Source organism: Watersipora subatra, chromosome 10 (genome assembly GCF_963576615.1).
Source record: "Watersipora subatra chromosome 10, tzWatSuba1.1, whole genome shotgun sequence".
In the NCBI taxonomy this organism is placed as follows: Eukaryota; Metazoa; Bryozoa; class Gymnolaemata; order Cheilostomatida; family Watersiporidae; genus Watersipora; species Watersipora subatra.
This window is the reverse complement of record NC_088717.1, coordinates 60521105-60535192: the sequence shown is the minus strand read 5'-3', so window position 1 is coordinate 60535192 and position 14088 is coordinate 60521105. Positions and strand designations below refer to the sequence as shown.

At 35.7% G+C, this 14088-nt stretch overlaps 1 protein-coding gene across 1 annotated transcript; it reads right to left on the bottom strand.

The window, feature by feature from the left end:
- Window positions 1-4942: 4942 nt before the first annotated feature.
- On the bottom strand, window positions 4943-13653 carry LOC137407296 (uncharacterized). The gene is made up of 7 exons (XM_068093902.1): window positions 13605-13653; window positions 13107-13159; window positions 12033-12176; window positions 11553-11663; window positions 9314-9382; window positions 5809-5934; window positions 4943-5038 (listed from the first exon to the last, which is right to left on the bottom strand). The coding sequence occupies exons 1-7, from the start codon at window positions 13651-13653 to the stop codon at window positions 4943-4945; spliced, it is 648 nt and encodes a 215-aa protein (XP_067950003.1).
- Window positions 13654-14088: the final 435 nt, after the last annotated feature.

Sequence of the window (14088 nt, the reverse complement as noted above, 5' to 3'; positions counted from 1 at the left end):
CAGCAGAGGACCACTAAGCTTCTCACCATACGTAATACACGTCCGCCCGAACCGGTACCTACATTGTTATTTCCAAAACTTGACTCACCAGAACCAAATCACTAGCAACAACCTGGACCTCTTAATCCCCCACAACCATACAATCACCTATACATGCAGCCATATCCACAACCATACCCACAACCCTATCCATACCATCCGCAATCGTACCAGCAACCACAGCCATACCATCAGCCGCATCAAGCATATCCACAACCATACATACAACCATATCCACAACCATACATGCAACCATATCCAGGTTATGCCTATCAGCCGTTTACTTACCAGCCCCCTTACCATGTGACCAACATGAACAAACCACGGACAACAACTCCCCCTAGCGCATCACCTGTACCTGGGAATACAAGATGTAAGTTAAGCTATTATTTATTAGTGGTCATACAGAAAGTCATGTTGTCTTATTATTAGCTATTATTATTATTTTCCCTCAAGTGATTCATTTTGTAGTTAGCGTTTTCATGAAACTAAGAGATACTGCATACTACTTTTTAGTGACCAGCGTAGAGGAGATTGAGGAGTTTTATGAGTTTCTGTTACAACAAGTCAAGAGTGGCGCCACAAAAAGCGAGGTTCTGAAAAAGTGTAATAAAGATTTTACCTCACTGAGAAGGGTGGCGCCAATAATTCAACTAAAGATTACATAGCCCGACAAGTTTCATGAGGTTAGTTTATTCCTTGACATTCTTTTAAGCTTTGCCTAATATCAATTCTTACTAATGCAACTGTTTGGTAATTGTCAGCTACAATCTATGCACCTGACCTAACCACCATGGCACCAAATAGGCCATGAGTCTTATCTGTATGACAACTGCAATGTGAATTTCAGATGTTCATGGCTATGTAAAACTATGCAAATTAGTATCAAACAGCAATCAATTCTTTTTGCAATTTTGATAGTTGGTATTTTGTGGAATATTTTGACAGATAATCAATGAATGGGATGGGAGGAGCATAGGGGATCTAGGATTGTGATGCAGGCCCCACATAAGCAAAGCTCTGAAAGAAGAAGCTAAGAATGCGGGAAAGCTGCTGGAGTGAATGGTTGATAAGGGAAACAGAAGGGTCAAATAATTTTCAAGAAATTAGCTTTGTCTAGAAATATCATTCAACTCTTTTAAAGTGATTTTTTTGCATTTATACCTAATACTAAGTACATAAAGTATGTTTCAACATAGATTTACTAAACAGTGAAGCATTAGTAAAAATGTTTTGTTATTTTATTCAACGTTCTACATGGATAAGTGTGACTTCAACCTTTCATTTGCACTTTATTGCATTTCATTTGCGCTTTTTATACATACAGTATAAAGTATTATATTATGTTTGGATATGAATTTGTCCTTTGAAAAATAAACCCTGGTTATAAATACCTAGTTGATGGCAAACATTTTATTAAATGGATAATACTGCTTCATTGTCGCTCATCACATAGCCATAATGTATAGTTTATTGTAGTCTTGTGACATCCCTCCTTGATTGTCCCACTATCAAAATGACTATATACAGCCAGGGTAATGCATGTAGCCTAGGCGGTTCAGATACATGTATATGACATACGTAGGAGAATGGCAAATTCTACCTGTAAAGGAGATTCCAAACAAAACAGCAGGTCAATAACCTTTCTGTTTCTCCTTCATATTATTCCAGTGCATGATATTCCATACACCAGTACAGTACAGTGTTCTGACACTGTCATGACACTGTATCAGCTGCACATTAGCTCTAGAAAAAGTTGATTTAGTGAAAGATTAGTACTTTGTGTATCCGTGTTGAAACATCTGGATACACACTCGGTACACACACATACATCTGTAATACGCACAGATACACATGAAGGCTGAATATCCATGTGTATACTGATTCGAGACACATGTATACACAATGTGTAACCGCATGTACCGATACACATGTATACATATGTATTCTTGTGTATGACTTGTGAATGAACATGTACAAAATAGCAGTACATGTGGTTAAGGGTGTATACATATGTGTATACATGTGTCTGACACCTGTCGAACACCTGAATACACATGTCTGTACAGGGAGAGCAAACCACTGTTTACCGTTTCTTTTAGCCTAAACACAGACGCGATAAGATAATTAATTATTCACCAATCAGAAACATTTTTACAAAGCCAACTAAAACTACAACACTCGGCTTTTGGCCATTCTTAAACACTGTTCTCAGCAGCACTACATAGCTTTTCTTACACAAAGAGTTAAAATAGGTGTGACTCTGATATGTGCTCAAATGACTTTGATATTTTAAATGTCACAATTAATTTTTTAGCTGCATCGCAAACCTTTTTACAGTCTTCGACAACAACAAAAAAATTTATTCAGGTAGAATGCTGGTCTCATCACAACATGCTATAAATCTTTTATCGAAAATGTTCTGACTTACCATCATAGAGTTGTCTTCTCCCATGTCATCAATGACTAAGAAGTTATTACAAAGGGTAGCAAAATCAGCTATGAAACTTAGTGGCGTTTCAGAGTTGCATTCTGCCCAACACTATATGACTGCCGCCTAGCCATAAAAAGCTTAAGGTTAATAACATCAGAAGCCACCCCAATCTTAGTTTTGACAAAACTACCCTCAGAACATCAGTCTGTCTATGATAAAATTTAGCGTGAACCTATGCAAACACTGTTTTAGATCTAAGTGTATATTGTATCTAATCACATTTTACCAAGTAATATGATTGTTATGGATTTATATATTTTTTTATTTATGTATTTTTTCAGTCAGCATTAGTTTTTTATGAGCATATGTACAAGCATTTTTATTTCTCTTATTGAGACAAATGCACACACTTTACATTACTTACTTGATCATCACTTAGATGACCATCTTCAAAACTGGAGGTTTTTATTTGCCTGTGTTACTTTTTGCTGATTATCATTTTTGTTCTTGAGCACTTCTCAATCAATGTAACTTTGTAAATTCGCAATTTTTTTGCAAATTTTTTGGTGTCTGTCATTCCACTTTGTGGCCCATTTCATATTTTGTAATGTTTCAACAGTTTTTTCGCCCGTTGTTTTTAGTTTATTTTTCTGTTAATTCTTAAGCACTCCTTACTTTTTCTGAAATTCATTTTTCTGTGCACTGTACTACTTGTCTATTTTTGGTTGCTCCAACAGTCTAACTCTGCCTACTCTCCTGTTAGTTGAGCTCTGATCTCCAACAGTCTAACTCTGCCTACTCGCCTGTTAGTTGAGCTCGGATCTCTAACAGTTTAACTCTGCCTATACTCTCCTGTTAGCTGAGCTCTGATCTCCAACAGTTTAACTCTGCCTACTCTCCTGTTAGTTGAGCTCTGATCTCCAACAGTTTAACTCTGCCTACTCTTCTGTTAGTTGAGCTCTGATCTCCAACAATCTAACTCTGCCTACTCGCCTGTTAGTTGAGCTCGGATCTCCAACAGTTTAACTCTGCCTACTCTCCTGTTAGTTGAGCTCTGATCTCCAACAGTCTAACTCTGCCTACTCTCCTGTTAGTTGAGCTCTGATCTCCAACAGTCTAACTCTGCCTACTATCCTGTTAGTTGAGCTCTGATCTCCAACAGTCTAACTCTGCCTACTCGCCTGTTAGTTGAGCTCGGATCTCCAACACTCTAACTCTGCCTACTTTCCTGTTAGTTGAGCTCTGATCTCCAACAGTCTAACTCTGCCTACTCTTCTGTTAGTTGAGCTCTGATCTCCAACAGTCTAACTCTGCCTACTCTTCTGTTAGTTGAGCTCTGATCTCCAACAGTCTAACTCTGCCTACTCTCCTGTTAGTTGAGCTCGGATCTCCAACAGTCTAACTCTGCCTACTCTCCTGTTAGTTGAGCTCTGATCTCCAACAGTCTAACTCTGCCTACTCGCCTGTTAGTTGAGCTCTGATCTCCAACAGTTTAACTCTGCCTACTCTTCTGTTAGTTGAGCTCTGATCTCCAACAATCTAACTCTGCCTACTCGCCTGTTAGTTGAGCTCGGATCTCCAACAGTTTAACTCTGCCTACTATCCTGTTAGTTGAGCTCTGATCTCCAACAGTTTAACTCTGCCTACTCTCCTGTTAGTTGAGCTCTGATCTCCAACAGTCTAACTCTGCCTACTCTCCTGTTAGTTGAGCTCTGATCTCCAACAGTCTAACTCTGCCTACTCGCCTGTTAGTTGAGCTCGGATCTCCAACAGTTTAACTCTGCCTATACTCTCCTGTTAGCTGAGCTCTGATCTCCAACAGTTTAACTCTGCCTACTCTCCTGTTAGTTGAGCTCTGATCTCCAACAGTCTAACTCTGCCTACTCTCCTGTTAGTTGAGCTCTGATCTCCAACAGTCTAACTCTGCCTACTATCCTGTTAGTTGAGCTCTGATCTCCAACAGTCTAACTCTGCCTACTCGCCTGTTAGTTGAGCTCGGATCTCCAACACTCTAACTCTGCCTACTTTCCTGTTAGTTGAGCTCTGATCTCCAACAGTCTAACTCTGCCTACTCTTCTGTTAGTTGAGCTCTGATCTCCAACAGTCTAACTCTGCCTACTCTTCTGTTAGTTGAGCTCTGATCTCCAACAGTCTAACTCTGCCTACTCTCCTGTTAGTTGAGCTCTGATCTCCAACGGTCTAACTCTGCCTACTCTCCTGTTAGTTGAGCTCTGATCTTGCTACAAGCTATCTTGTTCCTTGAGCAGAAGCACTTCTCCATTTCATGGTGTTCTATTATTTCTTCCAAGTATTCATATTTATAAGAATTATAGCAAAGTAAGTTTTTTAATCAACACAGGATGGTTGGAGTAACAATAAACATATATACATGTATTTTAATCAACACAGGATGGTTGGAGTAACAATAAACATATATACATGTATTTTAAGCAAAAGTAATGAGTAAAATCACAACAAAACAGATTTAATGTTTCGGAGCCGGCGAGTATAATAATCGGGTCCGTGTGGTTTGGCAGTCAGCCCAAAAACCATCTCTTCGTCATTCTAAAATATAAAAATTCTCACAGGTACAACATCTTCAAAATACGTCTTGAAAAAATTAACTTGGGTCATGTGATGGCAGCGCTTTTTTTCCACCGTACCAAACTTGTCAGTACTCACTTTTAAGATTTTGCTATCCAGTATGTTTAATAGATTATCAATATTAACTTTATAAATAATATTACAGTTATAAGCCACAAAAACATCAGAATTTGTGATTGAGTTGATATCGTTCATTCCTGAACTAGTAGAAGTAAAAGACAGATAAAAATAGATTTCGTTACAGTTGAAGCCTGTACAGCATCCAACTAAGGGAAACAAACAACAAATAATAGTTGGTAGTATTAAACTACAGTCTGCGCTTTATATAACCCAAATAGTTTTTAAGGAAAAGTTTATTTATGCGATACACAACCAATAGTACATGTCGTTCAACAAAAAATCTTTTTTTTCTTTGTTGGCTCAAGAGTTTTAGTTTATATTATAATGCAATTCGCAATTAAAAGTTACCTTTGCAGTGACCTTTGGTATTACAGGTTAGAGTTTTAAACTTATATTTTAAAAAACTACGTAGAATATTTTAACAGCCAAGTAGTAATTTTTTAACTGGTGTGATGCAAGCAAGATAAAATTTATTTGTTTCTATTGTGTTTATTTGACATTGCCAGTTTACTGAAAACAAATAATTTTTCTCTGGGCTAACCCAACATAACGCTTAACAACATACTATTGGTGGTAGATGACAGAACTTATTGAGCTTTGACATAACTTACCAATACCGTATTCGAGTTATTCCTGTTTACGGCGGCTAAAGATAGGAAAGAAGGTTGCTTTATTATCGGCAGGTGAAATCTTTCAGAGTTCTCCGTTGCAAATTCTTCTATCGTGACTGTACAAGGCTGTAACATATACATAAGTAATCAAAGACATTATTTTCTATCTCAATATAATCAGAAGCGTAACTAACATAGATCAATGCCTTACATTATTTTCTATCTCAATATAATCAGAAGCGTAACTAACATAGATCAATGCCTTACATTATTTTCTATCTCAATATAATCACAAGCGTAACTAACATAGATCAATGCCTTACATTATTTTCTATCTCAATATAATCAGAAGCGTAACTAACATAGATCAATGCCTTACATTATTTTCTATCTCAATATAATCACAAGCGTAACTAACATAGATCAATGCCTTACATTATTTTCTATCTCAATATAATCAGAAGCGTAACTAACATAGATCAATGCCTTACATTATTTTCTATCTCAATATAATCACAAGCGTAACTAACATAGATCAATGCCTTACATTATTTGCTATCTCAATATAATCACAAGCGTAACTAACATAGATCAATGCCTTACATTATTTGCTATCTCAATATAATCACAAGCGTAACTAACATAGATCAATGCCTTACATTATTTTCTATCTCAATATAATCACAAGCGTAACTAACATAAATCAATGCCTTACATTATTTTCTATCTCAATATAATCACAAGCGTAACTAACATAAATCAATGCCTTACATTATTTTCTATCTCAATATAATCACAAGCGTAACTAACATAGATCAATGCCTTACATTATTTTCTATCTCAATATAATCAGAAGCATAACTAACATAGATCAATGCCTTACATTATTTGCTATCTCAATATAATCACAAGCGTAACTAACATAGATCAATGCCTTACATTATTTTCTATCTCAATATAATCACAAGCGTAACTAACATAAATCAATGCCTTACATTATTTTCTATCTCAATATAATCACAAGCGTAACTAACATAAATCAATGCCTTACATTATTTTCTATCTCAATATAATCACAAGCGTAACTAACATAGATCAATGCCTTACATTATTTGCTATCTCAATATAATCACAAGCGTAACTAACATAGATCAATGCCTTACATTATTTGCTATCTCAATATAATCACAAGCGTAACTAACATAGATCAATGCCTTACATTATTTTCTATCTCAATATAATCACAAGCGTAACTAACATAAATCAATGCCTTACATTATTTTCTATCTCAATATAATCACAAGCGTAACTAACATAAATCAATGCCTTACATTATTTTCTATCTCAATATAATCAGAAGCGTAACTAACATAAATCAATGCCTTACATTATTTTCTATCTCAATATAATCAGAAGCGTAACTAACATAGATCAATGCCTTACATTATTTTCTATCTCAATATAATCACAAGCATAACTAACATAGATCAATGCCTTACATTATTTTCTATCTCAATATAATCACAAGCGTAACTAACATAAATCAATGCCTTACATTATTTTCTATCTCAATATAATCACAAGCGTAACTAACATAAATCAATGCCTTACATTATTTTCTATCTCAATATAATCACAAGCGTAACTAACATAGATCAATGCCTTACATTATTTTCTATCTCAATATAATCAGAAGCGTAACTAACATAGATCAATGCCTTACATTATTTGCTATCTCAATATAATCACAAGCGTAACTAACATAGATCAATGCCTTACATTATTTTCTATCTCAATATAATCACAAGCGTAACTAACATAAATCAATGCCTTACATTATTTTCTATCTCAATATAATCACAAGCGTAACTAACATAAATCAATGCCTTACATTATTTTCTATCTCAATATAATCACAAGCGTAACTAACATAGATCAATGCCTTACATTATTTTCTATCTCAATATAATCACAAGCGTAACTAACATAGATCAATGCCTTACATTATTTTCTATCTCAATATAATCACAAGCGTAACTAACATAGATCAATGCCTTACATTATTTGCTATCTCAATATAATCACAAGCGTAACTAACATAGATCAATGCCTTACATTATTTTTTATCTCAATATAATCACAAGCGTAACTAACATAGATCAATGCCTTACATTATTTTCTATCTCAATATAATCACAAGCGTAACTAACATAAATCAATGCCTTACATTATTTTCTATCTCAATATAATCACAAGCGTAACTAACATAAATCAATGCCTTACATTATTTGCTATCTCAATATAATCACAAGCGTAACTAACATAGATCAATGCCTTACATTATTTTCTATCTCAATATAATCACAAGCGTAACTAACATAAATCAATGCCTTACATTATTTTCTATCTCAATATAATCACAAGCGTAACTAACATAAATCAATGCCTTACATTATTTTCTATCTCAATATAATCACAAGCGTAACTAACATAGATCAATGCCTTACATTATTTTCTATCTCAATATAATCACAAGCGTAACTAACATAAATCAATGCCTTACATTATTTTCTATCTCAATATAATCACAAGCGTAACTAACATAAATCAATGCCTTACATTATTTTCTATCTCAATATAATCACAAGCGTAACTAACATAGATCAATGCCTTACATTATCTTCTATCTCAATATAAACACAAGCGTAACTAACATAGATCAATGCCTTACATTATTTGCTATCTCAATATAATCACAAGCGTAACTAACATAGATCAATGCCTTACATTATTTGCTATCTCAATATAATCACAAGCGTAACTAACATAGATCAATGCCTTACATTATTTTCTATCTCAATATAATCACAAGCGTAACTAACATAAATCAATGCCTTACATTATTTTCTATCTCAATATAATCACAAGCGTAACTAACATAAATCAATGCCTTACATTATTTTCTATCTCAATATAATCACAAGCGTAACTAACATAAATCAATGCCTTACATTATTTTCTATCTCAATATAATCAGAAGCGTAACTAACATAAATCAATGCCTTACATTATTTTCTATCTCAATATAATCAGAAGCGTAACTAACATAGATCAATGCCTTACATTATTTTCTATCTCAATATAATCACAAGCGTAACTAACATAGATCAATGTCTTAGAGTCTGCCTCTTAGGTAACTTTCCTTATATCCGTGATAAATTCTGTTAAGCTTTTAGGGTCTTATCTGATGCTAAAACTGCATCAAATAAGCTAAAACTGCATCGGCTTTAGCATACCCGCATCAGTACTAATTTAGTTTTTTATAATGAAATTTTTGAAATACTGCATGTCATCAAAACTATGAGCGAGGCTTGGATAAGGCAAAAAGTCAAGGGTTTGTGTATTAACAGGTGCAAATGATAGTAATGTTGAATGATAACTCCTTGAGATGATAACTCCTTGAGATGATAACTCCTTGAGATGATACAAATACTCAGTTACTTACACGAACAGACGTATAAAGGATTGGATAAATGGTATCAGAGTGTTCAAGCTCTATCTGCTCTTGTAATACCTGTAAGAAAGGATACGTATTAACTAAGCTGTATTCTATAAAACCTATTTTATAGTTTGCAAGAGAAGCGAACAGTAGAACAAGTCACACATTCTCAGTTATTGTAATTTTTTATAGCATTTTGTGATACAACTTTTCAGGACGTATTCACAGTTTCTATACAGTTTCTGTCTGAAAGATTTATGTAACAAACAATCTAAAAACATCTTGTGTTGAATGGGATACGCAGATCTTAAGCGTGAAGGTATTCCCTGCAAGTTCGTCGCTTTCAACAATGCAACATTGTAGACATTAATCTATTGACCTTAGAATAACTAACAAATGGTTTCAATAAAACATTTTAATATTTATCAAACTAATTTTATGTACAGCAATCCTTTGGTTATAAAAGCCTATTTATCCATTTATGAAGATTTTTGGCCATGACATTTTATGACGCATCACCAGGTACTGTCAAGGAAGCCTACCAGACTCAATTACCACCATCAATGTAAAAAACTTGTGTTAATTCTTTACAAGTGTGCGCAGAACAGAACTGGAATGTAAAAGTTACATATGTATCTCAGATACATGTCCTTACACATACACCTACATGTACCTCTACATGTTCTCTCCACACATACCCCCTACATGTGCCCCATACACGTACCCTCTATATAAGCTTCTAGATGTACCCTCCACATAAACCCCCTACATGTTCTCTCTACATAAACCCACTATTTGTACCCCATACATGTATTCCCTACATGAACCCACTACACAAACCCAGACATGTACCTCCTACACATAGTTCTACATGTATTCCCTACACATACCCCTACATGTATTCTTTACACATACTCCTTACACATACTTCTTACATGCACCCATTACATTCACCATCTAAATTTGCCCCTGCATAGACCCACTAGACATACCCCTATATGTACTCAATACATATAACACTACACACATCCCCACATGCACTCATACATGTATCCCCCTACATTAGGCCCCTTCACAGACCCACTACACAAACTTCTTACATGTACTCCATACACATAGCCCTACATGTATTCCCTACATGTACCCCTACGTTTACCTTCTACATGACCCTTCACATGTAGCCAACACACATACCCTTACATGCACCATATACATGTACATCTAAGTATACCTCTCACATGCACTCCTTATATGTAGCCCCTACATGCATCCCTACGTTTACCTTCTACATGACCCTTTACATGTAGCCAACACACATACCCTTATGCACCCAATAAATGTACCCCTAGGTATACCCCTCATATGCACCCCTTATATGTAGCCCCTATATGTATCCCTACACATACCCCACACGAACCCAATACGTGTAACCCCTTCACATACTACCTACATGTACCCAATTCATGTACTCCCTGTATGTACCCTTACAAGCATTTTCTACATGTACCCCTACATGTACATAGTCCTACCTGTAACCCATACACATAGCTTTACATGTACACTTTACTAGTACCCCCTACATGCATCTCCAAAATATAGAGGTGCATGTAGGGGTGGATGTAGGGGTATACCTGGGGGTACATGTAAAGGGGTACATGTAGGAGGTACATGTAGGGCATACCTTCACCCTCTACATGTACCCCCTTACATGTATCCCAACATGTACCGCCTACATGAACCCTCTATATGTACTCCCTATACGCACTCCCTACACCCACCCTTTACATGTACCCCCCCCCCTTTATATACCTCTCACATGTAATCCCTAGATTTTCCCCTAAATCGACCCCCTATACATAGTGAATCTGAATGTCTCATATGCCCCCCTCTAGACTTACCCACTATATATACCCCACTCCCCCTACAGGCGCCTGCTATATGAAGTCAAACCAACAACAACTTTACATTTTTTCTTACTAGTCAAAACCACTAGCCTCAAATTAAACAAGTAAAACTCACTTGTCATGAGCATGATCTTAACAATAGCAGTGTTTAGTCTAAAGTACACCTCAAGAACACCATAAGTTGAAGAACAGCATGATAAGTTGGGAGACCTCGAGTGATGTGAAAGCAGAAATCATTAGGCAAATTAACCTAATTACCTATCTCATCAACTAATGAAAATGAATGTACGACTAAGGAACCTCCAGGAAACACCATGTGAGCAATACATATACACACTTACACCAGTGACTTTATCAGGACCGGAATGCTCTTTTCTGTCAGGCATGTCACACCACTCCTCCACTTCTGACATGTCAGCAGGATCGTATAGCTTCAGCTGGCTTAGCTGTACCTGTTCATATCCATAATACTGTACAGAATGAGCAGGAATGTCTATCACAACAGCCTTTTGGGATAACATGCAAGAGGAGTCTGCATGTGCCTCATTGAATCACCTGTCAGTGACTTGCCTTATTTTTAGAGGTTTCGCTGTTTTTGCCTTAATGTTCAATTTCATGAGAACATTTTTTAATCAAGATCTTTACTTACCAATCACATGATTCATGTCTACCTGTAGATGAGTTGATTAGACTACTAGACTTACTTCTACCTGTAGATGAGTTGATTAGACTACTAGACTTACTTCTACCTGTAGATGAGTTGATTAGACTACTAGACTTACTTCTACCTGTAGATGAGTTGATTAGACTACTAGACTTACTTTAGCTGTAATGACAGATTCCTGATCCTGCTGAGTGGAGGAGTGGCATGGCTGATTAATTGTGGTTTCACTTAGACTTATAGTGGCGACCATGTTGCCACAAACATCGCTCTGTACCTCAGTGTAACAAGAGATTTCTGGTGTCTATAAGAGAATTTAGAAATTCATATAACGTTTAAACAGTTTTTTCATCTTATGAAATCTTATTTTTAATAACTAAACAAGAAAACATAACTTTTGTTCTACTGTAAATGCAGAGAATTTTTTAGTGTGCACACTGTTGCACTGAGCTGGGCATTGAATGCGTTGGCCTTCATCAAAAGGTGAAGTATTATTGCATGTTTATATACAGTCTGTCCTTAGCCAAGGTGACTGGATCACACCTGTGATAACGCCTAGGTGGTCCTTGATGCTTTGGGTTGGTTGGCGTGCTGGGCGATTTCATTGGCTGATGGCGGCGCGGCGGGTAGTGTTTCGGTTGGTGTTACGCATTAGCTAGGCTTTCTTAGTCAGTCTTTTTAAAACCTTCATACAGTGTGTCACACATTATTACTCTGTATTAGCACTTCTTAAATTACAACAGCTATATCGGCAAGCTGGAATGGCAAACCAAAGACTTCAGACAATAAATAAATGTTATTAAACAACAATCTACATGTACATCTACTCAATTACCACTATCAGTGAATCTACACGCACCATTCTCGCTTGCCTGGGTTGCTAGCAGACCCAAAAACTGCCATAGTTAAATTCCAGCAACATGTTGGTTATTTTTTACTATGTTGTCATATGGTATTACTTATGGTATTACTTATGGTATTTCCAGTACCAAGTATAAGCCTACTTGCGCCTATATTTAATGACTTAATGATTAGTGTGTTGATTTGCTGTTAGGTATAATCTATTTCACAACGCTGTGGACGACTACAATATAAATCATAATGATAAGTATTATAATAAACAAGATGCTGAATAAGTCTTGCTAGTTGGAGAGAGCTGAGTTTTGTAAAAAAAACTATAGAACTGTTTCAGGCATGATTTCACAAAAAGCCTAAATACTAAAATAGTTTTTACCTGAGCTGATAAGCACTCCAGTTCCTCCTCAGCATTCATCTCACGGACGTCTTCTAAAAACAGTAAAAAGAGTATGTCAGAATGCCTCTATAAGATAGAACCTGCTGATTTTCACAAGATAGGGCTGCCTTGAACTCATCAGATGGTAAATATAAAGGTAGCTACGGAATAGTTAGGATGCTAGTAGACTTCTAAGGACAACTACTACACAGTTGTTACAAGCCTAGTGAGTGGTTGGTCTAAAGCGTAGACTACCATTTTATACAAATTATTAATCTGCTCCATAAGTACTTGTTGGTGATAATTATACCGAGTCATATTAAACAGCTGCTGAATACACTACCTCCGTTATAAGATTCATGAGATGTCTGAAAGGTGTTACTAGTATTACTGTTAAGTGTTGTATGCTATATAGTGTTATTTTACATCCAAAACAGTAATAGTAATTTACTCAGCTCTCCAATCATCTTATATAAATAATATAACTATTATATGTACCTCGTGACTTTCTCATAGCGCAGTTTAGTTTACGTAATTGATTCCCCATTTTGCTGATTTGCACTATAACCATCAAACAATGAATGTGGATTGTGTATGTGGAATGTGAACGCATCATCAAATATTGTGTTTAGTTGTGCCTTAAGTTTAATAATTGAAGATGGCATTCTTCTAGAACATTCTATATATATTAGCTTAAAAAGTATCCGATGTTAAAAAAAACATAACATTCCTGATAGTATGACAATCACTTTTGTATAAAATCACCTGAAAATTGCCGTTTGATGTCATGTCTGTGTTTGTAAAACAGAATTTCACTCCTAATTTTCCTATTACAGATCAATAAAGCCCATCCATTGTCTATTAACTAGTTTATTGAATTCTGTATTTAGTAAATGCATAGTTATCAAGCTGATAACCCTGTAAAGCACTGTTTTTACAAACTTACTATATAAATCTGGTCTCAAGTATGTGTACATGTATT